At 44.2% G+C, this 26,082-nt stretch overlaps 1 protein-coding gene across 1 annotated transcript; it reads left to right on the top strand.

Annotated features, from left to right (window-relative positions):
- The first annotated feature begins 243 nt into the window (after positions 1-243).
- Positions 244-25,950, top strand: btbd3b (BTB domain containing 3b). Its single transcript, XM_014157563.3, has 6 exons — positions 244-1,385; positions 8,171-8,261; positions 18,384-18,502; positions 21,515-21,716; positions 22,635-22,829; positions 23,297-25,950. Exons 1-6 carry the CDS (start codon positions 1,039-1,041, stop codon positions 23,930-23,932), a joined length of 1,590 nt encoding a protein of 529 aa, XP_014013038.1. The 5' UTR covers positions 244-1,038; the 3' UTR covers positions 23,933-25,950.
- The last annotated feature ends 132 nt before the right edge of the window (positions 25,951-26,082 follow it).

The raw sequence follows: 26,082 nt of genomic DNA on the forward strand, positions 1-26,082 counted from the left end.
GATCAGAGCTCTAAATAGGGAATAGGGTGCAGCCATATACTGTATCATTATTAGGGGCCATGGCTGTCACTTTAATAGAAGGAGTTCACTTAGCATATCCTAGTAGTTACCGTACTCAGCTGCAGCCAATCAGGAGGCCTGAGTGTGTCTATTGGCCGAGGCTGCGGAGGATGCCTTGTGCCATTTGATGGGGGGGTTTCTCTAGTTTTCTCTCTCTTCTCTCCTCTTTTCTGTGCTCATCCATTCATCCGCTGTAGTCAGCAGAATACAGGCGGTGGGTAGAGGAGCCAGAGACCGGAGAGACAGGAGCTGAGAGAGAGAGAGAGAGAGAGAGAGAGAGAGAGAGAGAAAACAGGCTGTCTGCCTCAGGACCACTGCATCTCCACTAAATCTCTAGGCTGTCACACCAGTGCACAGCAGAGGAGAGAAGGAGAGAGAAGTGAAGAGTGATTTCAATAAGGACCTCATTGGTACGGTATCTGGGACAAACATCGTCTGTCACAAAATCAAACTTAAAAGGAAAACTAGGTGAAAGGAAACATCCCTTAGGATCATCCATTGGATTGTCAGATTGTTCCTGTTTCTCTTCAGAAAAAAACATTGGATTCTGTCTATACTCAGAAAAAGTGAAGGAGAGAGGAGGATAACCCGTACTGGGGGATAACCCGTACTGTGACTGTTTGCTCCCTAAAAGCTGAGTCAATCATACAGTAGGACTATAGGAGGGTTTCTGAGCTGGTTTCTCTGCACTACTCTCTCACTCTGCTACTGGAGACACATTTGGAGTAGGAGAGGATTTCTCGCTGTCTTACTGACTGATTTCCTACTCAGTATTTTTTTACTGACTGATGAACTGAGCTCGTTGCTCATTGTTGCTGCTGTTTTTCTGCCACTGCACAACTCTCCGATACCACTGTCCTGTCTGAGCATCCTCCTTCTCCCCCTCCTCAGCACCCTGTCCTCCTCTTCCACTTCTACTCTGCCAGTGTATGTCTTTTCTCTGCACACTCTCCCACTGCTCTGCAGAACAACACACTCATGGTCGATGCCAAGGGCCGGAAAATGAAATGTCTGACCTTCCTCTTGATGCTCCCAGAGTCAGTCAAGAGCAAGTCGGCGAGTTCTAAGAGCTCCAAAAAGACAGTTAACGTCGGTGGCGCTTCCGGAGGTAGTACCGGGTCCAAGCTGCCGCCGGTGTGCTACGAGATCATTACCCTGAAGAACAAGAAGAAGAAGAAGATGGCAGCAGATATTTTCCCCAGTACTAAGAAGCAGGGTGGAGGGTCGTCCGCCACAGTGCAGGAGTACCAACAACAGAACCTGAATAATAACAATACAATTCAGAACTGTAACTGGCAGGGGCTGTACTCCACTATACGAGAGAGGTATGTGACACTAACTAACTAACTAACTAACTAACTAACTAACTAGCTAACTAACTAACTAACTAACTAACTAACTAACCCATATACTAGATAGGTAGGTGAAACAAACTAAGTAATAAATATACTAGAGGTAGGTGACACTAACTAACTAACTAACTCATATACTAGATAGATAGGTGACACAAACTAACTAACGAACTAACTACCCTAATATATGAGAGAGGAAGGTGACAATAACTAACTAACTAACTAAGTAATATACTAGATAGGTAGGTGACACTAACTCATATACAAGAGAGGTTGGTGACATTAACTAACTCACTCATATACTAGAGAGGTTGGTGACACTAACTAACTAACTAATATACTAGAGAGGTAGTTGACACCAAATAACTAACTCATATACTAAGGAGGTAGGTGACACTAACGAACTAACTCATATACTAGAGAGGTAGGTGACACTAACTAACTAACTCATTTACTATAGGGGATAGGTGACACTAACTAACTCACTCATATTCATTTAATATTTACACTACTGTAAGTCGCTCTTATCCAGAGCGACTTACAGTAGTGAATGCATACATTTCATTTCGTGCATTTTTTTTTGTACTGGCCCCCCGTGGGAATCGAACCCACAACCCTGGCGTTGCAAACACCATGCTAGCGTTACTAAGGAGGTAGGTGACACTAACTAACTAACTAACTAACTAACCCATATACTAGAGCGGTAGGTTACACTAACTAACTAACTAACTAACTAACTAACCCATATACTAGAGAAGTAGGTGAGACGAACTAACTAACCCATATGCTAGCGAGTTAGGTTACACTAACTAACTCATATACTAGAGAGCTAGGTGACACTAACTAACTCATATACTAGAGAGGGAGGTGACACTAACTAGCTAACTAATATACTAAAGAGGGATGTGACACTAACTAACTAACTAACTAATATAACTAACTAATATACTAGAGAGGTAGGTGACGCCAACTTACTAACTCATATACTAGAGAGGTAGGTGACACTAACTAGCTAACTAATATACTAGAGAGGGATGTGACACTAACTAACTAACTAACTAATATAACTAACTAATATAACTAACTAATATACTAGAGAGGTAGGTGATGCCAACTAACTAACTCATATACTAGAGAGGTAGGTGAAACTAACTAACTAGCTCTTATAATAGAGAGCTAGGTGACACTAACTAACTCATATACTAGAGAGGGAGGTGACATTAACTAACTCATATACTAGAGAGGGAGGTGACACTAACTAGCTAACTAATATACTAGAGATGGATGTGACATTAACTAACTAACTCATATACTAGAGAGGTAGGTGACACTAACTAACTAACTCATACACTAGAGAGGGAGGTGAGACTAACTAATTAACTAACTCATACACTAGAGAGGGAGGTGAGACTAACTAACTAACTCATAAACTAGAGTGGTAGGTGACACTAACTAACTAACTCATATTCTCGAGAGGAAGGTGAAACTAACTAACTAACTCGTGTAATAGACAGCTTGGTGACACGAACTAACTCATATTCTCGAGAGGAAGGTGAAACTAACTAACTATATACTAGAGAGGTAGGTGACACTAACAAACTAACTCATATACTAGAGAGGTAGGTGACACTAACTAACTAACTAACTAACTAACTAACTAACTAACTAACTAACTAACTAACTAACTAACTAACTAACTAACTAACTAACTAGAGAGGTAGGTGACACTAACTAACTAACTTATATAGCAAAGAGGTAGGTGACACTAACTAACTAACTCGTACACTAGAGAGCTTGGTGACACTAACTAACTAACTCATATACTCTAGAGGTAGGTGACACTAACTAACTAACTAATATACAAGAGAGATAAGTGACGCTAACTAACTCATATACTAAAGAGGTAGGTGACACTAACAAACTAACTAATATACTAGAGAGGTAGGTGACGTTAACCTACTAACTCTTTTACTAGAGAGGTAGGTGACACTAACTAACTAACTCATATTCTCGAGAGGTAGGTGAAACTAACTAACTCATATACTAGAGAGCTTGGTGTAACTAACTAACTAACTAACTAACTCATATTCTCGAGAGGTAGGTGACACTAACTAACTAACTAACTAACTCATATTCTCGAGTTTAGGTGAAACTAACTAATTCGTATACTAGAGAGCTTGGTGACACTAACTAACTAACTCATATACTCTAGAGGTAGGTGACTAACTAATTACTCATATACTAGAGGTAGGTGACACTAACTAACTAACACCTTATACTAGAGAGGTAGGTGACAGTAACAAACTAACTAATATACAAGAGAGGTAGGTGACGCTAACTAACTAACTCATATACTAGAGAGGTAGGTGACACTAACTAACTAACTCATATACTAGAGAGGTAGGTGACACTAACAAACTAACTCATATACTAGAGAGGTAGGTGACGCTAACTAACTAACTAACTAACTAACTAACTAACTAACTAACTAACTAACTAACTAACTAACTAACTAACCCTTATACTAGAGAGGTAGGTGACACTAACTAACTAACTTATATACTAGACAGGTAGGTGACACTAACTAACTAACTCATATACTACAAGGTGACACTAACTAACTCATATTCACTAGCTCCTTTTGGATATTTGGATTGTTACACTTTGCTGTTTTGGGTCAGGTCCCAGGCTGGGCAGTGAGCAGAGACCAGGGAATCATACTGTAATGTAACCTCAACATGTCCTAGAACAGAGACCAGGGAATCATACTGTAATGTAACCTCAGCATCTTCAAGAACAGAGACCAGGGAATCATACTGTAATGTAACCTCAGCATGTTCTAGAACACAGACCAGGGAATCATACTGTAATCTAACCTCAGCACTTTGTAGAGCAGGTGTATTCATATCTTACCCCATGAAGTCTGTAGTACTGCTGGTCTTAATCAGTCCCTGATATGAGAGGAAGAATGAAAAACATAATGGATCTGACTTCAAGGTCCAGAGCTGAGTTTAAGGGCTCTCAGCCCAGAACAGGGCTGTACACTACTATACGATCGAGATAGGTACAGTAACTGTGTACCACAAGCTGAACAGGAATCATCCTCTTCTAGACCCCCGCACAGGGAATCAGAATGTAACTCGGCCTGAGCACTGAGAAAGCATCTGCTATATTGCGAGGACCAGCCTGAGTACTCCCCTCCAGAGCCAGGACCAACCTGGGTACTCTCCTCTAGAACGAGGACCAGCCTGGGGGCTCTCCTCTAGAGCCAGGACCAGCCTGGTTACTCTCCTCTAGAGCCAGGACCAGCCTGGGTACTCTCCTCTAGAGCCAGGACCAGCCTGAATACTCTCCTCTAGAGCCAGGACCAGCCTGGGTACTCTCCTCTAGAGTCAGGACCAGCCTGGGTACTCTCCTCTAGAGTCAGGACCAGCCTGGGTACTCTCCTCTAGAGCCAGGACTAGCCTGGGTACTCTCCTCTAGAGCCAGGACCAGCCTGGCTACTCTCCTCTAGAGCAAGGACCAGCCTGGGTACTGAGTAGGGTTAAAACATTACAGTGGACTTTTTCCAGAAACCCTAGGAGTAGGAGTGCTGATCTAGGATTAGTTTAACCTTTACATCATAATGAATACAACTATTGTATGTGGACAGTGTGGACCAGGGCCTGTATTCATAAGAGTTTCAGAGTAGGAGTGGTGATCTAGGATCAGCTCATAAAGAGTCTCAGTAAGAGTGGTGATCTAGGATCAGGTCATAAAGAGTCTCAGAATAGCTGATCTAGGATCAGGTCATAAATAGTCTCAGCGTAGCTGATCTAGGATCAGGTCATAAAGTGTCTCAGAGTACGTGATCTAGGATCAGGTCAAAAAGACTCTCAGAGTAGTAATATCTAGGATCAGGTCATAAATAGTCTCAGAGTACATGATCTAGGATCAGGTCATAAAGAGTCTCAATGGTGGTGATAAAGGATCAGGTCATAAAGCGTCTCAGAGTAGGTGATCTAGGATCAGGTCATAAAGCGTCTCAGAGTAGGTGATCTAGGATCAAGTCATAAATAGTCTCAGAGTCGATGATCTAGAATCAGGTCATAAAGTGTCTCAGAGTATCTGATCTAGGATCAGGTCATAAAGAGTCTCAGAGTAGGTGATCTAGGATCAGGTCATAAATAGTCTCAGAGTAGCTGATCTAGGATCAGGTCATAAAGCGTCTCAGAGTAGGTGATCTAGGATCAGGTCATGAAGTGTCTCAGAGTACGTGATCTAGGATCAGGTCATAAAGTGTCTCAGAGTAAGTGATCTAGGATCAGGTTATAAAGTGTCTCAGAGTACGTGATCTAGGATCAGGTCATAAAGAGTCTCAGAGTAGGTGATCTAGGATCAGGTCGTAAAGAGTCTCAGTGGTGGTGATCTAGGATCAGGTCATAAAGAGTCTCAATGGTGGTGATCTAGGATCAGGTCATAAAATGACTCAGAGTAAGTGATCTAGGATCAGGTCATAAAGTGTCTCAGAGTACGTGATCTAGGATCAGGTCATAAAGAGTCTCAGAGTAAGTGATCTAGGATCAGGTCATAAAGAGTCTCAGTGGTGGTGATCTAGGCTCAGGTCACTAAGAGTCTCAGTGGTGGTGATCTAGGATCAGGTCATAAAGCATCTCAGAGTAGGTGATCTAGGATCAGGTCATGAAACGTCTCAGTGGTGGTGATCTAGGATCAGGTCATGAAGAGTTTCAGTGGTGGTGATCTAGGATCAGGTCATAAAGTGTCTCAGAGTAGGTGATCTGGGATAAGGTCATAAATAGTCTCAGAGTACATGATCTAGGATCAGGTCATAAAGAGTCTCAGTAGGGGTGTTGATCTAGGATCAGATCATAAAGAGTCTCAGTAGGAGTGGTGATCTAGGATCAGGTCATAAAGAGTCTCAATTGGAGTGGTGAACTAGGATCAGAGAGGATCAGGTCAAAAAGAGTCTCAGAGTAGCTGATCTAGGATCAGGTAATAAATAGTCTCAGAGTAGCTGATCTAGGATCAGGTCATAAAGAGTCTCAGAGTAGGTGATCTACAATCAGGTCATAAATCGTCTCAGAGTAGGTGATCTAGGATCAGGTCATAAATAGTCTCAGAGTACATGATCTAGGATCAGGTCATAAAGCGTCTCAGTAGGGGTGTTTATCTAGGATCAGGTCATAAAGTGTCTCAGTAGGAGTCTTGATCAAGGATTAGGTCATAAAGAGTCTCAATAGGAGTGGTGATCTAGGATCAGGTCATAAAGAGTCTCAGAGTTGGTGATCTAGTATCAGGTCAAAAAGAGTCTCAGAGTAGCTGATCTAGGATCAGGTCATAAATAGTCTCAGAGTAGGTGTTCTAGGATCAGGTCATAAAGAGTCTCAGAGTAAGTGATCTAGGATCAGGTCATAAAGAGTCTCAGTGGTGGTGATCTAGGCTCAGGTTACTAAGAGTCTCAGTGGTGGTGATCTAGGATCAGGTCATAAAGCATCTCAGAGTAGGTGATCTAGGATCAGGTCATAAAGAGTCTCAGAGTAGGTGATCTAGGATCAGGTCATAAATAGTCTCAGAGTACATGATCTAGGATCAGGTCATAAAGAGTCTCAGTAGAGGTGTTGATCTAGGATCAGATCATAAAGAGTCTCAGTAGGAGTGGTGATCTAGGATCAGGTCATAAAGCGTCTCAGAGTAGGTGATCTAGAATCAGGTCATAAAGCGTCTCAGAGTAGGTGATCTAGGATCAGGTCATAAAGTGTCTCAGAGTACATGATCTAGAATCAGTTCATAATGAGTGTCAGAGTACATAATCTAGGATCAGGTCATAAAGAGTCTCAGAGTAGGTTATCTAGGATCAGGTCACAAAGAGTCTCATAGTAGGTGATCTAGGATCAGGTCATAAAGAGTCTCGGAGTAGGTGATCTAGGATCAGATCTGCTCTCTCATTCATTATGATTTAAAAGGCAAAACTGATCTTAGATCAGCGATCATTCTCTTGAACACTCAAGTTAACAATTGGGTAATGACATTTGTTGTATTCCTTCTATGCGCTGAAGGGGTGTTAATGTGAGGAATGATTCCCACCTGTGTAAGATAAAGAGTTGTAATTAACCGAGTATTGAATTCTTGCCAAAAAGCTAGTAGACCATTTAACTGCTGCATCCAGAGGACTTCTGTTTTCTCCTGAGCAACAGAACAAAGTAGAGGCCATGTAGTCAATTCAGTTCTGAAATGAAATTGTGTGAGATTGAATGTGATTGCCTGTGGCTATAAATCCATGTAGTAGTAGGAGTTTCCTTTTTCATATTGATTTTCCTTGATTTATTTAATTCCATTTTTAATTGTCCTTGTCCATCCCTCTCTTGATATCTCTCTACCTCTCTCTCTCTCTCTCTCACACACTCTCTCTCTCTCTCTTTCTCTCTCTCTCTCTTTCTCTCTCTCTCTCTTTCTCTCTCTTTCTCTTTCTCACTCTCACTTCTCTCTTTCCCTCTCTCTCTCTCTCTCTCTTTTTCTCACTCTCTCTCTCTCTCTGTCTCTCTCTATCGCTCTCTCTCCCTTTCTCTTTCCCTCTCTCTCTCAATCTTGATAGTACTCTACGAGACAGATTCGATCAAAACAGTGACAGTACGATCAAAGACCCCCGACACAACCTTTCTCTCTGTCGACCAGTAATATATTAGGGGTTGACAAAATACCAAACAGGTTACTGCTCTGTCCAATGAAGTCCTTCAATCATTCTCTGATCTGTTTTTCAGGAACTCTGTGATGTTCAACAATGAGTTGATGGCCGACGTTCACTTTGTGGTTGGACAAACAGGAGGGACACAGAGACTACCAGGACACAGGGTAAGGGCCAGTATCCTTAGAATCATTATTGTTAGTGTCATTACTGTTAACATCATTACTGTTAGCATCATTACAGTTAGCATCATTACTGTTAGTATCATTACTGTTAGTACCATTACTGTTAGCATCATTACTGTTAGCATCATTACTGTTAGCATCATTACTGTTAGCATCATTACTGTTGGTATCATTACTGTTAGCATCATTACTGTTAGTGCCATTACTGTTAGCATCATTACTGTTAGTATCATTACTGTTAGTATCATTACATCATCATCTATCAGTATTGGTACCGTTACTATCATCACATAGACTCTGCTTCATCGCTTCATAGCAGACAACACTGTAGGTTTAGAAGCAGGAATCCTTTGTGTTCCTCTCTCACTTCCTTCACCATGTGTCTTTCAGACGCCACTCAATTATTTAACTACATGAGGCTAAAGGATGAAGGGATGGAGACAGGAGTCAAGGAGGAGGAGGAGGAGGAGGAGGGGTAGAGGAAGGATGGAGAGACTGAGACACACAGCTTAAGTGAAGGAGGAGGGGGAGGAGGAGTATGGAGAGATAAAGAGAGGGAGTGTAGTGGAGGAGGAGGAGTGGGGTGGAGGAGGAGGTGGAGGAGGAGGATAGAGATATGAAGGGAGGGAGTGTAGTGGAGGAGGAGGAGTGGGTTGGAGGAGGAGGTGGAGGAGGAGGATGGAGAGATGAAGGGAGGGAGTGTAGTGGAGGAGAAGGTGGAGGAGGAGGATGGAGAGATGAAGGGAGGGAGTGTAGTGGAGGAGGAGGAGTGGGGTGGAGGAGGAGGTGGAGGAGGAGGATGGAGATATGAAGGGAGGGAGTGTAGTGGAGGAGGAGGAGTGGGGTGGAGGAGGAGGTGGAGGAGGAGGATGGAGAGATGAAGGGAGGGAGTGTAGTGGAGGAGAAGGTGGAGGAGGAGGATAGAGAGATGAAGGGAGGGAGTGTAGTGGAGGAGGAGGAGTGGGGTGGAGGAGGAGGATGGAGAGATGAAGGCAGGGAGTGTAGTGGAGGAGGAGGTGGAGGAGGAGGATGGAGAGATGAAGGGTTGGAGTGTAGTGGACGAGGAGGATGGAGAGATGAAGGGAGGGAGTGTAGTGGAGGAGGAGGTGGGGGAGGAGGATGGAGAGATGAAGGGAGGGAGTGTAGTGGAGGAGGAGGATGGAGAGACTGGAATACAGCATGTCTGTAGACACACCTCCACCACACCTTCTTCTCTTTGATCTACACCCAAAACAAATAGCGGATGAATAGCATGCTATTCCCATGCTTAAATTCAAGGTCAGAATACGCATAGAGAGAAAAGTGCATAAAAAAGGGAATTACCTTACATTTACACGCATTAGTGTATAGCTGCACAGACAGATCTGGGAACAGACTATGTTTTACTATTTTAGGACATTGTGACATATATTGCTGTCTCCCCCAGGGATCCAAATGCGGTAGTCCGGCCCTGTGAGCATAGAATTACATATAAAAGGATCTCTGTGATTTTGTTAGACTGTCTTATTTCTGCGGATCATAGAAGTAGATTAACTAGAAAGGTCATATCTATACTGAAGGGCTATTACCATTATAGTAATTATATTTCAATGTCTGTTTTTACCCCATACCTTCTCTGCCTGACATCATTGTATTTACCAGATGTTTGAGTTAATTATTACTCCCCGTTCATAACATTTTCATGGACCCATGCTTCACCATGAACTGAGCATTACTATCACTACATGGATATGACTAGCTAGCTACAACATACTCTGCTAAAACACATAAGGCCAGCTTTCCCTGACCCAGATTATGCCTGGTCCTGGATTTAAATTATGCTCAATGGAGAATCTCCATACATGGCCAGTTTCCCAGAGACATATTACGCCTATAGTGCTGGAATCAAAAAAACATTATCAATGGAGATTGATCAATTGTGTATACACAGCAAGCACATAACGTTCTCAGAACCATGTGTTTCTTTGGTGGAAATATCATTACTTCAGCATAATGTTTCCATCGGGTTTCCTCGTGGTTCTATTTAAAGCCATGTTCTCAGAAATGTTCAGAGAACATTCAGAAACAACGTTCTTCTGTGGGAATTTTAGTACTTGAGCATAACATTTTCTGCATGTGTTTCCTCATGGTTCTATTTAAGAACATTCTCATCACTGTTCTCAGAACATTAAGAAAACGTTCCATAAAAACCACAAGACAATTTTAGTAAACGTTCAAAGAACGTTCTAAGAATGTTAATTAAAAACATATACATTCCGTTCTCATCATCAACAAAACTCTCTCTATCCTCTATCTTGTTAAGTGTGTTCAGGTGTGTTGGCCTCACCCACTAATTGTCCACAGCTGATCTTAATGTGTCCTTGTTTCATTTGAAATGGGGTCTGTTTAAATAGACAAAAAATGAACAGCTTTGTATGAGTAAAAAAACATGGCATGCTATCTCCATCCTGGTGGTGCAGTGGACTAAACCCATGGATAGAGAACAGAAGATCATATGTTGGGATCTCACTGATGTCGTGCCACAGTAAATGATTAATGCCTAAGCAAATTAATTCCCATGTGTCTTAATTGTACTTCAAGTTCAAAACAGTTAACCTAAGGTTGCACTGTTACTAAAAGTCTGATTGAAACATGTTATCAGAACATTAATACAACCTTCAAATAACCTATAATTTACGTTCTCTAAATGTTAATCAAATCTCCCAGGAAAACTTTCAGGGAACCATAGTAAAATAATCTTAGAACATCTCTGCAACCACAAATGTAAGTTCCCAGTATATGCAACATTTCTAGTTCCATTCTCACCATGTTTAAAAAACATTCATTTTTACCAGTCAGGAAACTTATGGCTTCGTTCCAAATGGGAAATGGAAAACGTACGTTCCCACAAATTCCAAGGAACCAAATGTGCTAGTTGGGTGGTTTGTTAGTCCAGAAACTAGGCTTCATGGGGGTCAGGGAAAACGGCCCATAGAGGAGATGTGGGTTGCAATGTGCTGCAGTATTTACTAGCTGTTCAATGTTCATATGACTTATGATATAGGGCAAGGTTATTCCAGACTGTATCACAATCGGCCGTGATTGGGAGTCCACAGGGTGGCGCACAATTGCCCCAGCATCGTCCGGGTTTGGCCGTCATTGTAAATAAGAATTTGTTCTTAACTGACTTGCCTAGTTAAATAAAGGTTAAACAAATATACTATATATATTCAACTTTTATCCTACGAGGTCCGGAGCCTGCAGGTTTTCTATTTTACCTGATAATGAATTTCACACACCTGGTGTCCCAGGCATAAGTCCCTGATTAGACGGGAATTATATATATTTTTTAAATGCATTGGAACTGGCTTCGAGGTCCAGAGTTGAGTCTGAAGGATATACGGTTTTACCAATTGACTCCTGAATTAAGGGTTGTGCCTTTAAAATTGACTCTGACTGCAGCCTTCTGCCCATATTCATTCCCAGAATACATCCAAGAGCTGAGCCAAGCATGAGTCATCGTTCTGTTCATTTAAGGGTGAAATATATTGGCCTATGATTGGTTGGCAGGGATGCACTTTGCTCATTTTATGGAATGCAGTTACGGAAAGGCATTGTGGATGATTGGTTGAGTCTGCATCTCAAATAGCATCCTATAACACTACATAGTGCCCTACTTTTGATTGGAGCCCATAAGGCCCTGGTTAAAAGTAATGCACTATTTTTGATTGGAGCCCATAAGGCCCTGGTTAAAAGTAGTGCACTATTTTTGATTGGAGCCCATAAAGCCCTGGTTAAAAGTAGTGCACTATTCTTTGAGTGGAGCCCATAAGGCCCTGGTTAAATGTAGTGCACTACATAGAGAATAGGATACCATTACAGACCCATTCAGAGCCAGTACAGTCTGCCAATGGGGCATGCAATTATGACGATCTGTCGAGCAGGACTTTATGATGTGTGTGTGTGTGTGTGTGTGTGTGTGTGTGTGTGTGTGTGTGTGTGTGTGTGTGTGTGTGTGTGTGTCTGATATCCATTTTGCAGGCGTTCAGATATTCATCATGATTTCATTGACCAAGACATGATGGGGAGAGCAGCAGTAACTCTATCGCCATGGTTAATGATTTACATGATACTATACTTTACTCTGAAATCACATCTGTGTCCCGGCTGAATTTCAATTGGCCTCTCCCTAAAGAACACAACAATAATAACCATCTCTACCTATTCCAGCTTGACCAACCCTGATAGATGTCCACTATTATCAAAATAAGATTTTACTCAAAAGTATTTTTTGATAATTGTTTACTGTAGACGCTGGGTCAAATTACTGTAGACACTGGGTCATATTACTGGGTCATATTACTGTAGACATTGGGCCATATTACTGTAGACACTGGGCCATATTACTGTAGACACTGGGTCATATTACTGGGCCATATTACTGTAGACACTGGGTCATATTACTGTAGACACTGGGTCATATTAATGTAGACATTGGGTCATATTACTGTAGACACTGGGTCATAGTTAACATGGTCTCATCAGTTAGACGTCACATTACTGATATTTGCTGACCTATTAGTCATATTTGAGATGTTTTTTTTTTTAACCCAGCAACAGTCCCCTACTTAAAATTGATTCCACTTGAGTCATACATTTTTATTCTCCTCTCCTCTTTCTCTCCTCTTCATCTCTTCTCCCTAATGTCTCTCTTTCTCCTCTTCCTCTCTTCTCCCTCATGTCTGTCTCTCTCCTCTTCCTCTCTCTCCCTAACCTCTCTCTCTCCTCTTCCTCTCTCTCCCGAATGTCTCTCTCTCTCATCTTCCTCTCCTCTCCCTAATGTCTCTCTCTGTCCTCTTCCTCTCCTCTCCCTCACGTCTGTCTCTCTCCTCTCCCTCACATCTGTCTCTCTCCTCTTCCTCTCCTCTCCCTAATGTCCCTCTCTTCTCCCTAAAGTCTCCCTCTCTCCTCTCCCTCACGTCTCTCTTTCGCCTCTTCCTCTCCTCTCTCTCTCTTCTCCCTAATTATTCTCTCTCTCCTCTTTCTCTCTTCTCCCTAATGTCTCTCCTCTCCTCTTCCTCTCTTCTCCCTAACGTCTCTCTCTCTTTCCTCTTCCTCTCTTCTCCTTAACGTCTCTCCCTATCCTCTCCCTCTCTTCTCCCTCTCTTCTCCTTAACGTCTCTCCCTTTCCTCTCCCTCTCTTCTCCCTCTCTTCTCCCCAATGTCTCTCCTCTTGGGGTGGCAGAAGTAGCCTAGTGGGTAGAGTGTTTGACCAGTAACCAAAAGGTAGCTGGATCAAATCCCCAAGCTGACCATATAAATCTGTCCTACTGTGTGCCATTGATGTCGATTAAGGTAGCCCTCCGCACCTCTCTGATTCAGAGGGGTTGGCTTAAATGTGAAAGACATATTTCAATCTAAAGGGAATAGGGTATCACTCTTGTTCTTCTCTGAAGTGAGAGAAGAGGCAGGTATATTATTAATAGAACTGGGGGTTCGTCCCAAATTACACACTGTGCCCTATATAGTGCACTACTTTAGACCAGAGCCCTATTCTCTGTATAGTGCACTACTTTAGACTAGAGCCCTATTCCCTATATACTGCACTACTTTTGACCAGACACACACGGGACCCTGTGTGCACTATAAAGGGAATAAGGTGCTATTTGGGACTGACCCTGGGTGTCTTTCTGGCCCCCAGGGGGCAATTATGATTCTTACAACTGTAGTTAGGCATTGCTGCTGATTGTGGGGAATCTTTGTGTGTGCTTCAGCATATTGCATGGTCAAATAAACTCGAGATGAGAGTGGAGAGTGGAACGTGGAGACAGGAGACAGGAGAGAGGAGACAGGAGAGAGGAGAGTGGAGAGTGAAAGTGGAGAGTGGAGAGTGGAGAGTGGAGACAGGAGACAGGAGACAGGAGAGTGGAGAGAGGAGACAGTAGACAGGAGACAGGAGACAGGAGACAGGAGAGAGCAGACAGGAGAGTGGAGACAGGAGAGAGGAGACAGGAGAGAGGAGACAGGAGAAAAAGAGGGGAGAGAGGAGAGAGGAGACAGGAGAGAGGAGAGAGGAGAGAGGAGAGAGTAGAGAGGAGAGAGGAAGCAGGAGACAGGAGAGAGGAGAGAGGATAGAGGAGACAAGAGAGAGGAGAAAGGAGACAGGAGACTGGAGAGTGGAAAGTGGAGACAGGAGACGGGAGACTGGAGAGTGGAGACAGGAGACAGGAGGCAGGAGAGAGGAGACAGTAGAGAGGAGAGAGGAGACAGGAGAGTGGAGAGTGGAGACAAGAGACAGGAGACAGGAGAGAGGAGACAGGAGAGAGGAGAGAGGAGACAGTAGAGAGGAGAGGGGAGACAGGAGACAGGAGAGTGGAGACAGGAGACGGGAGAGAGGAGAGAGGAGAGAGGAGAGTGGAGAGTGGAGAGCGGAGAGCGGAGACAGGAGACAGGAGAGTGGAGACAGGAGACAGGAGAGAGGAGACAGGAGAGGAGAGTGGAGAGTGGAGAGTGGAGAGTGGAGTGTGGAGACAGGAGAGAGGAGATAGGAGACAGGAGAGAGGAGAGTGGAGAGAGGAGACAGGAGAGTGGAGAGAGGAGACAGGAGAGAGGGGAGAGGAGACAGGAGACAGGAAAGAGGAGACAGGAGAAAAGGAGGGGAGAGAGGAGAGTGGAGAGTGGAGAGTGCAGAGAGGAGACAGGAGACAGGAGACAGGAGAGAGGAGAGTGGAGAGTGGAGACAAGAGACAGGAGAGAGGAGAGAGGAGAGAGGACACAGGAAACAGGAGACAGGAAACAGGAGACAGGAGACAGGAGAGTGGAGAGTGGAAAGTGGAGACAGGAGACAGGAGACAGGAGAGAGGAGAGTGGAGAGAGGAGAGAGGAGAGAGGAGGCAGGAGAGTGGAGACAGGAGAGAGGAGACAGGAGACACGAGAGAGGAGAGAGGAGAAAGGAGACAGGAGACAGGAGAGAGGAGAGAGGAGACAGGAGAGTGGAGACAGGAGAGTGGAGCCAGGAGAGTGGAGAGTGGAGAGTGGAGAGAGGAGAGAGGAGAAAGTAGACAGTAGACAGGAGACAGGAGACAGGAGTGAGGAGAGTTGAGAGTGGAGAGTGGAGAGAGGAGAGAGGAGACAGGAGACAGGAGACAGGAGAGTGGAGACAGGAGACAGGAGAGAGGAGACAGTAGAGAGGAGAGAGGAAACAGGAGAGTGGAGAGTGGAGACAGGAGACAGGAGAGAGGAGACAGGAGACAGGAGACAGGGGAGAGGGGAGAGGAGAGGAGAGTGGAGTGTGGAGTGTGGAGAGCGGAGAGAAGAGACAGGAGAGAGGAGAGAGGAGATAGGAGACAGGAGACAGGAGAGAGGAGAGTGGAGAGAGGAGACAGGAGAGTGGAGAGAGGAGACAGGAGAGTGGAGAGAGGAGACAGGAGACAGGAGAGAGGAGACAGGAGAAAAGGAGGGGAGAGAGGAGAGTGGAGAGTGGAGAGTGGAGTGTGCAGAGAGGAGACAGGAGACAGGAGACAGGAGAGAGGAGAGGGGAGAGTGGAGACAAGAGACAGGAGAGAGGAGAGAGGACACAGGAAACAGGAGACAGGAAACAGGAGACAGGAGACAGGAGAGAGGAGACAGGAGAGAGGAGAGTCGAGAGTGGAAAGTGGAGACAGGAGACAGGAGACAGGAGAGTGGAGAGAGGAGAGAGGAGGCAGGAGAGTGGAGAGTGGAGACAGGAGACAGGAGACACGAGAGAGGAGACAGGAGACAGGGGAGAGGAGAGAGGAGACAATAGACAGGAGACAGGAGAGTGGAGAGAGGAGAGTGGAGACAAGAGAGTGGAGAGTGGAGAGTGGAGAGAGGAGAGAGGAGACAGGAGACAGGAGACAGGAGAGTGGAGAGTGGAGACAGGAGACAGGAGAGAGGAGACAGTAGAGAGGAGAGAGGAAACAGGAGACAGGAGAGAGGAGAGTGGAGAGTGGAGAGTGGAGACAGGAGACAGGAGAGAGGAGAGTGGAGAGTGGAGAATGAAGACAGGAGAGAGGAGAGTGGAGACAGGAGACAGGAGAGAGGAGAGTGAAGACAGGAGAGGAGAGTGAAGACAGGAGACAGGAGAGTGGAGAGAGGAGAGAGGAGAGAGGAGACAGGAGACAGGAGAGTGGAGAGAGGAGAGAAGGGAGAGGAGAGAGGAGGTGAGGAGAGAGGAGAGAGGGGAGAGGAGAGAGGGGTGAGGAGAGAGGAGAGAGGGGAGTGGAGAGAGGGGAGAGGAGAGAGGGGGTGAGGAGAGAGGAGAGAGGGCGTGAGGAGAGAGGGGAGAGGAGAGAGGGGGTGAGGAGGGAGGGGAGAGGAGAGAGATGAGAGGGGTGAAGGGAGAGAGGAGAGAGGGGGTGAGGAGAGAGGGGAGAGGGGAGAGGAGAGAGGGGGGGAGAGAGGAGGAGGAGGTGAGGAGGGAGGGGAGAGGAGAGAGGGGGTGAGGAGAGAGGGGAGAGGAGAGAGGGGGTGAGGAGAGAGAGGTGAGGAGAGAGGAGAGAGGGGAGAGGAGAGAGGGGGTGAGAAGAGAGGAGAGAGGATGTGAGGAGGGAGGGGAGAGGAGAGAGGGGGTGAGGAGAGAGAGGAGAGAGGGGGGTGAGGAGAGAGGGGAGAGGAGGGAGGGGGTGAGGAGAGAGGGGTGAAGAGAGAGGAGAGAGGGGGTGAGGAGAGAGGAGAGAGTGGTTGAGGAGAGAGCAGAGAGGGAGAGGAGGGAGGGGGAGGAGGGAGGGGAGAGGAAAGAGGGGGTGAGGAGAGAGGGGAGAGTAGAGAGGGGGTGAGGAGAGAGGGGTGAAGCTGTACAAGACAATCATCCATGTGGATGTACTATATCGACTGTTTCGACTATACACTATACACAAAAACAACAATAGTGATTGGAAATACGATTGCATGAATCACCATACATTCCGCCTCTATCTCTTTCTCTATCTAAATGTATTAGTACAGTTCAACTATCTCTCTCTCTCAATTCAATTCAATTCAATTCAATTCAATTCAATTCAATTCAATTCAATGGGAAACATATGTTGACATTGCCAAAGCAAGTGAAATGGATAAACAGAAGTGAAATAAACAATAAAAAAATTGACATTAAACATTACACTCACAAATGTTCCAAAAGAATAAAGACATTTCAAATGTGATATTTTGTTCAAATAGTTAAAGTACAAAAGGGAAAATAAATGAACATAAATGTGGGCTGTATTTACAATGGTGTTTGTTCTTCACTGGTTGCCCTTTTCTTGTGGCAACAGGTCACAAAATCTTGCTGCTGTGATGGTACACTGTAGTATTTCACCCAGTAGATAAGGGAGTTTATCAATATTGGATTGGTTTTCTAATTCTTTGTGGGTCTGTGTAATCTGAGGGAAATATGTGTCTCTAATATGGTCATACATTTGGCAGGAGGTTAGGAAATACAACCCAGTTTACACCTCATTTTGTGGGCAGTGTTGCACATAGCCTGTCTTCTCTTGAGAACCAGGAACCTATGGTGGCCTTTCTCAATAGCAAGGCAATGCTCATTGAGTATTTACATAGTCAAAGCTTTCCTTTAAAAACCCAAACCTTAAGTTTGGGTCAGTCACAGTGGTCAGGTATTCTGTCACTCTGTACTCTCTGTTTAGGGCCAAATAGCATTCTAGTTTGCTCAGTTTTTTTGTTAATTCTTTCCAATGTGTCAAGTAATTATCTTTTTGTTTTCTCATGATTTGGTTGGGTCTAACTGTGTTGCTGTCCTGGGGCTCTGTGGGGTGTGTTTGTGAACAGAGCCCCAGGACCAGCTTGCTTAGGGGACTCTTCTCCAGGTTCATCTCTCTGTAGGTGATGGCTTTGTTATGGAAGGTTTAGGAATCACATCCTTTAGGTGGTTGTAGAATTTAAGGGCACTTTTTCATATGTTGATCATTAGTGGGTATTGGCCTAATTCTGCTCTGCTCTGCAGAATTGGTGTTTTACATCTCTCTCTCTCTCTCTCTCTCTCTCTCTCTCTCTCTCTCTCTCTCTCTCTCTCTCTCTCTCTCTCTCTCTCTCTCTCTCTCTCTCTCTCTCTCTCTCTCTCTCTCTCTCTCTCTCTCCTTAACTTATTTTCTCTCTGTCCAACAGTATGTTCTGGCTGTTGGCAGTTCTGTGTTCCATGCCATGTTTTATGGAGAGCTGGCGGAAAACAGGGATGAAATCCGAATTCCGGACGTGGAGCCTGCAGCATTCCTGGCCATGTTGAAGTAAGGAAGGATTCTACTCCTCTTTCACCTTCCTCTCTCCTCTCCTCTTTCACCTCTCTCTTCCTCACTCCTCTCCTCTTTCACCTCTCTTCCCCTCGCTTCCCCTCGCTTCTCCTCTCCTCTCCTCTCCTCTCCTCTCCTTCTCTCTTCTCCTCTCCTCTTTTAACTCCCTGTAGCTCTGTAGCACAAATAGACCTCCTACTAACCCATAGGCACTATATACCCCCTACTAACAGATAGACGCTTGTGAAGATGAGAAAATCGGATACCATTGAAGCAATATGGTCACATTTCCACACAGCCACCCAGTCAATCTCTCTCTGTCACCCACGCCCCTCTCTCTCTCTCTCTCTCTCTCTCTCTCTCTCTCTCTCTCTCTCTCTCTCTCTCTCTCTCTCTCTCTCTCTCTCTCTCCCTCTCTCTCTCCCTCTCTCTCACCCATGCCTCTGCTCTCTCTCTCTCTCTCTCTCTCTCTCTCTCTCTCTCTCTCTCTCTCGCTCTCTCGCTCTCTCGCTCTCTCTATTAAATTCAAATAGCTTTATTGACATGGGAAACATATGTTAACATTGTTTATTATCTATTTCACTTGCTTTGACAATCAAAAATAAACAGTAAATATTACACTCGCAAAAGTTCCGTAGTTATAGATTATAAAGACATGTCAAATGTAATATTATGGTTATATACAGTGCTGTAGAAATGCGTATATATACAGTGTTCCCTCTCTCTCTCACCCTCTCTGCTGTTTCTCTCTCTCCTGTGTGAGTCGTGTTGTTCCTGCCCCTGTGTGGGTACTGAGTGGTATATAAGCTCAGTGTCTGACTCCCAAATGGTGCCCTATTCCCGATGTAGTGCACTGCTTTAGACCAGGGTCCATGGGGCTTCATAGGGCTCCGGTCGAAAGTTGTGCACTATGTAGGGTATTTCACTATGTAGGAGACAGTGGGGGCCATTTGGGAGGCATAGTGTGTAGGAGTATACCAGCTGCTGTGTTACTGCAAAATGGATTAAACTCTGTGTTCCTGCCTCCAGCACTATATCTCTTCACTGTAGTTAATATCTATTTTTACCTTTCACATATTCCCAGTCCTCACACCAGTGTCAGAAAATACATTATTGTTGTGCTTACGAGATACATCTGAAATGTGAAAACAAATGGTGTCCTCTAGGCTGCCTAAATAACACATCCAATGCTGTTTTCTACCCACATTTCACCCTATTCCCTATGTAGTGCACTACTTTTGACCAGGGTCCTATGCAGCGAATAGGGTGCCATTTGGGTTGTGGACGTTGTCATGTGTTTGACCCTCAACGCAGCCTGTGTTGTCCTCTCATGAATATAAATTTGGTAAAGGTAAATTAATCTGTACTGTAGCAACCTCTACCTAATACATACTGTCAACAGTTGGTCACATTCTTTATACACTGCCTCTGGAAAATATTCAGACCCCTTTACTTATTCAAAACGTTGCTACATTACAAACTTATTCTAAAATGGATAAAAAAATATATATTCTCATCAATCTACACACAGTACCCCATAATAACAAAGAAAAAACAGTTTGTTAATTGTTAAAACAGAAAGTATTCAGACCCTTCACTCAATACTTTGTTGAAGCACCTTTGGCAGCGATTACAGCCTTGAGTCTTCTTGGGTATGACGCTACAAGCTTGGCACACCTGTATTTGGGGAGTTTCTCCCATTCTTCTCTGCAGATCCTCTCAAGCTCTGTCATGTTGGATGGGGGACGTCGCTGCACAGCTATTTTCAGGTCTCTAAAGGGATGTTAGATCGGGTTCAAGTCCGGGTATTCAGAGACTTGTCCCAAAGCCACCCCTGCCTTGTCTTGGCTGAGTGCTCAAAGTCGTTGTCCTGTTGGAAGGTGAACCTTCACCCCAGTCTGAAGTCTTGAGCGCTCTGGAGCAGGTTTTCATCCAGGATCTCTCTGTTCTTTGCTCAGTTGATCTTGCTCTTGATCCTGACTATTCTCCCAGTCTCTGCCGCTGAAAAACATCCCCACAGCACGATGCTGCCAACACTATGCTTCACCATAGAGATGGTGCCAGGTTTCCTTCAGACTTGACACTTGGCATTCAGGCCAAAGAGTTAAATCGTGGTTCCATCAGACCAAAGAATCTTGTTTCTCATGGTTTCAGAGTCTTTAGGTGCCTTTTGGCAAACTCCAAGCGGGCTGTTATGTGCCTTTTACTGAGGAGTGGCTTCAGTCTGGCCACTCTACCATAAAGGCTTGATTGGTGGAGTGCTGCAGAGATGTTTGTCCTTTTGGAAGGTTCTCCCATCTCCGCTGATGAACTCTGGAGTTCTGTCAGAGTGGTCATCGGGTTCTTGGTCACCTCTCTGACACAGGCCCTTCTCTCCCGATTGCTCAGTTTGGCCGGGCAGCCAGCTCTAGGAAGAGTCTTCGTGGTTCCAAACTTCTTCTATTTACGAATGATGGAGGCCACTGTGTTCTTGGGGACCTTCAATGCAGGAGATATATGTTTGGGTCCCCTTCCCCAGATCTCTGCCTCGACACAATTCTGTCTCGGAGCTCTACGGACAATTCCTTCGACCTCATGGCTTGGTTTTGCTCTGACATGCACTGTCAACTGTGGTACATTATATAGGCAGGTGTGTGCCATTCCAAATGATGTCCAATCCATTGAATTTATGACAGGTGGACTCCAATCAAGTTGTGGAAACATCTCAAGGATGATCAATGGAAACAGGATGCACCGGAGCACAATTTTGAGTCTCATTGCAAAGGGTCTGAATACTTATGTAAATAAAGGTATTTCTAGTTTAGTTTTTCATACATTTGCCAAAATCTCTTAAAACCTGTATTCACTTTGTCATTATGGGGTATTATAATAAGGTTGTAAGTTAACAAAATAGGGGAAAAGTCAAGAGGTCTGAATGCACTTTATATGTATATACTGTCCTTATTGGTCATATGTTTAGTTGATAACCACATACCTGTCGACTAATCCAACTCCTCTACCTGTCCCTAGGTACATCTACTGTGATGAGATAGACCTGAGTGCTGACACAGTGCTGGCCACGCTCTACGCTGCTAAGAAGTACATCGTGCCTCATCTGGCCAGAGCCTGTGTTAACTTCCTAGAGACTAGCCTGTCAGCTAAGAATGCCTGCGTCCTGCTGTCACAGAGCTGTCTGTTCGAAGAGCCCGAACTCACACAACGCTGCTGGGAGGTGAGTGATGAATACGTGGTCAAACTTTATTTGGTTACTCCGGATCTGTTACTAAGGTTAGGGTTAGAAAAAGGGTTAAGTTTAAGGTTAGGATAAGGGTTTAGGTTAGGGTTAGATTAAGGGCTAGGGTTATGTTTAGAATAAGTGTTAAGTTTAGGATTAGAATAAGGGTAAGGGTTAGGTTTAAAAAAAGTGTTACGTTTAGGTTTAGGATAAGGGTTTAGGTTAGGGTTAGAGTTAGGGTTAAGTTTAGGGTTAGGATAGGGGTTTAGGTTAGGGTTAGGGTTAGAATAAGGGTTAGGTTTAGGATTAGAATAAGGGTTAAGTTTAGGGTTAGGATAGTGGTTTAGGTTAGGGTTAGGGTTAGAGTTATGGTTAGGGTTAGAATAAGGGTTAGGTTTAGGGTTAGGATAGGGGTTTAGGTTAGGGTTAGAGTTAGGGTTAGGGTTAGAATAAGGGTTAGGTTTAGGATTAGAATATGGGTTAACTTCAGGGTTAGGATAGGGGTTTAGGTTAGGGTTAGAGTTAGGGTTAGGGTTAGAATAAGGGTTAAGTTTAGGGTTAGGATAGGGGTTTAGGTTAGGGTTAGGGTTAGAATAAGGGTTAGGTTTAGGATTATAATATGGGTTAACTTCAGGGTTAGGATAGGGGTTTAGGTTAGGGTTAGAGTTAGGGTTAGGGTTAGAATAAGGGTTAGGTTTAGGATTAGAATAAGGGTTAGGGTTAACTCCATAGCATTCGATTCCAAGCCCAAGTCTAAGTCCTTTATACTTGAGTCCAAGTTCAGTGACGAGTCATTTGGTAGTGCTAAAAGATTAAACTTGGCCCTTTACTTATGGCCAAAACGATCTCTGTGTAGAAAATTCAATGAATCATTCCAGACTAGCTACATTCTGCTGTACACCTCCATCCCACCAGGTGATTGACGCCCAGGCAGAGCTGGCCCTGCGGTCGGAGGGTTTCACTGACATCGACTCCCAGACACTAGAGAGTATCCTCCAGAGAGAGACCCTCAACGCCAAGGAGGAGGTGGTGTTTGAGGCAGCTCTGAGCTGGGCCGAGGCAGAGTGTCAGAGACAGGACCTCACCACCTCCATAGACAACAAGAGAAAGGTATTTCTGATGGTTGCTTTTGATCAAATGTATCGGTGGATTAAAGTACAAATACTTGTACTGTCCTTAAGTACTTTTGAGTGTATCTGTACTTTACTCAAGTATTGATATTTTTTTGTAAATATTTACCTATAGTTCACTATATTCCTTGAAGAAATACTTTATTTTTTATTTTTATTTATTTTATTTCACCTTTATTTAACCAGATAGGCTAGTTGAGAACAAGTTCTCATTTGCAACTGCGACCTGGCCAAGATAAAGCGTAGAAATTCGACACATACAACAACACAGAGTTACACATGGAATAAACAAACATACAGTCAATAATACAGTAGAAAAATATACAACATAAAGTAATATATTCCCTTGCATTTCCCCTGACACACTAACATACTTGTTACATTGGAAATGCTCTTGTAGCAAAGCAACATTTATATGGTTCATTTGTATACTGTTTTCTATTCAAGGTTCTCGGCAAGGCCGTGTTCCTGATCCGCATCCCCACCATGGCATTGGACGACTTCGCCAATGGTGCCGCCCAGTCGGGCGTCCTGACCCTGAATGAGACCAACGACATCTTCCTGTGGTACACCGCTGCCAAGAAACCGGACCTCCAGTTCGCCAGCCAGCCACGGAAGGGGTTATCTCCGCAACGCTGCCACCGGTTCCAATCCTGCGCCTACCGCAGCAACCAATGGCGTTACCGAGGGCGATGCGACAGCATCCAGTTCGCTGTGGACAAACGCGTCTTCATCGCCGGGTTCGGACTCTACGGCTCCAGCTGCGGCTCTGCAGAGTACTCAGCTAAGATCGAGCTCAAGCGCCAAGGCATTCTCCTTGGACATAACCTGAGTAAATACTTCTCTGACGGTTCTAGTAACACGTTCCCTGTGTGGTTTGAGTACCCCGTGCAGATAGAACCTGATACATTCTACACGGCTTCTGTAGTTTTGGATGGGAACGAGTTGAGTTACTTTGGTCAGGAAGGAATGACAGAGGTGCAGTGTGGGAAGGTGACATTTCAGTTCCAGTGTTCGTCAGACAGCACCAATGGGACAGGAGTACAGGGGGGTCAGATACCTGAACTCATTTTCTACGCCTAAAGGAACACAATGAAATGGATTTTAACATTACTGACTTTAGTGAAGTAGGGTAAAAGTTGCCCCAAGTCGCTGATGTTGGGTCAGTTTTACATTTGCCCCACTAGTAGTTAAGGTTAGGATTAGGGTAGGGAAAACTGATCCAAGATCTGTACCTAGAGGAAACATTATCCCGGAGTGACTTTGATGCCCATGGAGATGTGCTTGTTTTTATAGTACTTATTACTGAGTTTGGTTTGATGGGTGAAACGTCCATTGCGAGGACTGATTGAGAATGGATTGCAAGTGCTGGCTGTCATCATAGTGATGTGATATTATCCCATTGCTGACTTTGACGGATAGTTTCCCTCTACGTTCTATAAATATGATTTGTTTTCTCTCTTTCTTTATATGTGGAATTTTGGAATTTGACAATTCATGATTGAGGATTCCCAGCAAACAGGGGACATCCTGAGGACATTTCCATTAGGTCCTTTAAGGGTTCCGGCGCAACGTTATTTCACAGACACTCTGAGAACATTCTAAGAACATCACATGATGGTCCCAATGGAACATTCACTGGGGGAACGTTTTTCTAGTTTCCAGTTTGTCCCGGGGACGTTTTTAGGACGTCGTGTCATGGTCCTCTGGAGGTTTTGTCTACTTCCCGATTGTCACGGGGACGTCCCCGAGGATATTTTAAGGACATTCCTGGGACGTTGTGTCATGGTCCTCTAGAGGGTTTTTGTCACGTGATGGATTGACATAATCATACTGACTTTTCGACATGACCCCACCTAGAATTTGAACTCACAACCGCTGGATTTGCAGTAGGCTGTGTCAAAAAGTCTGTAGAATGTCAAGTCCCTTACACATTCGTTACCTATAATACATCTTCTCTGCACTTAGAAAAAAAGAGTGCCGACTGCACTGCTATTTTAGCTAGCAGTTAATCCGATTATTCTCTTATCCTTGATTTCATTTACTTATTTCAGCATTTTGAGGGTTTTCAGTATAGTTGTCTAATGTTGGTGAGGCATGCTGTATTATTCTGTTACTCCTCAATCACTATGATAAATATAATACTTTTTTCTGAAATTTACATTGAAGAGCAAAGTGTAGGAATACAGGTATAATCAGTCATTGAGACAGACATGGTGGCGTAGCAGGAAGATTGGAATGTGGTGAACAAAGAAGTTGTGAGTTCAAAGCCCAGGTGAGGACGTGTTGAATAATAATTTCTGTATGAATAAACGTACACAACGTAATACATCTACGTCAAACTGTGTCACATTTGGAAGTTGAAACAACGTATAAACGTACCTTTTGTGTGGGTGTCCCTAAACATTGCCAAAAAAATGTTGTTGTTGTAAATGGATCAGTTGATCACCAATCAGGAATAGGCAAAAGTAACAAGGGTTGATGGGTAATGAGGGGACTGTTTCTTTCTGACCATCATGAACAACCCGGGAACAAGACAAAACCTCCAGGGGACCATGACACAAAGTCCTGACCACTTTACGGGGACCATTTCAAGACGTCCTGAGGACGTCCTAAGAGCTTAATTTTGTTTGCCAGGTTTACTTTTGGTACTGTGGATGGTCAGCACTTTATGCCATGAGTTCTTCACCTCAAACAGACTCCTTAACCTCAAATAACTCAACAACAGACATTTTCACTGGAACGGATCATCATTGGATTATATAACATTAATTCCGATTAAAAAATGAATTGATTCCGTGTGAAGGAGTTTATTTCCAATTTCTCATCACTGTTAGGAATCGGGAATCGATCATTTTTTTTAAAAATCAACTCCCAGGCCTAATATGTGTATGCACTGTATATAGTGTAATATATACCTCAGAGGGTAACTTATGACTAATATACTCTATGTTTCTTATTTTGATGCTTGCACAGGATACACATAATATATACAGAACAGCAATACTTCACTACCTAATATATTCTATGAACTGATTGATTGATTGATTGATTCATCACTCTCTGCTTTAGCCAATGACTTGCGCTTCACAAAGCACCCCCCCCCCCCCCCCCCCCCCCCCCATCAATATTTATATTTTAGAATGGGTGACAAGAGACAATGTTGACATTTAACACCTAACACTTACTTGTGTAGCCCCACGGTTACTCGTATGTGACAAAAACAATGTATT

Source organism: Salmo salar, chromosome 19, assembly GCF_965601325.2.
Source record: "Salmo salar chromosome 19, fSalSal1, whole genome shotgun sequence".
Lineage (NCBI taxonomy): Eukaryota > Metazoa > Chordata > Actinopteri > Salmoniformes > Salmonidae > Salmo > Salmo salar.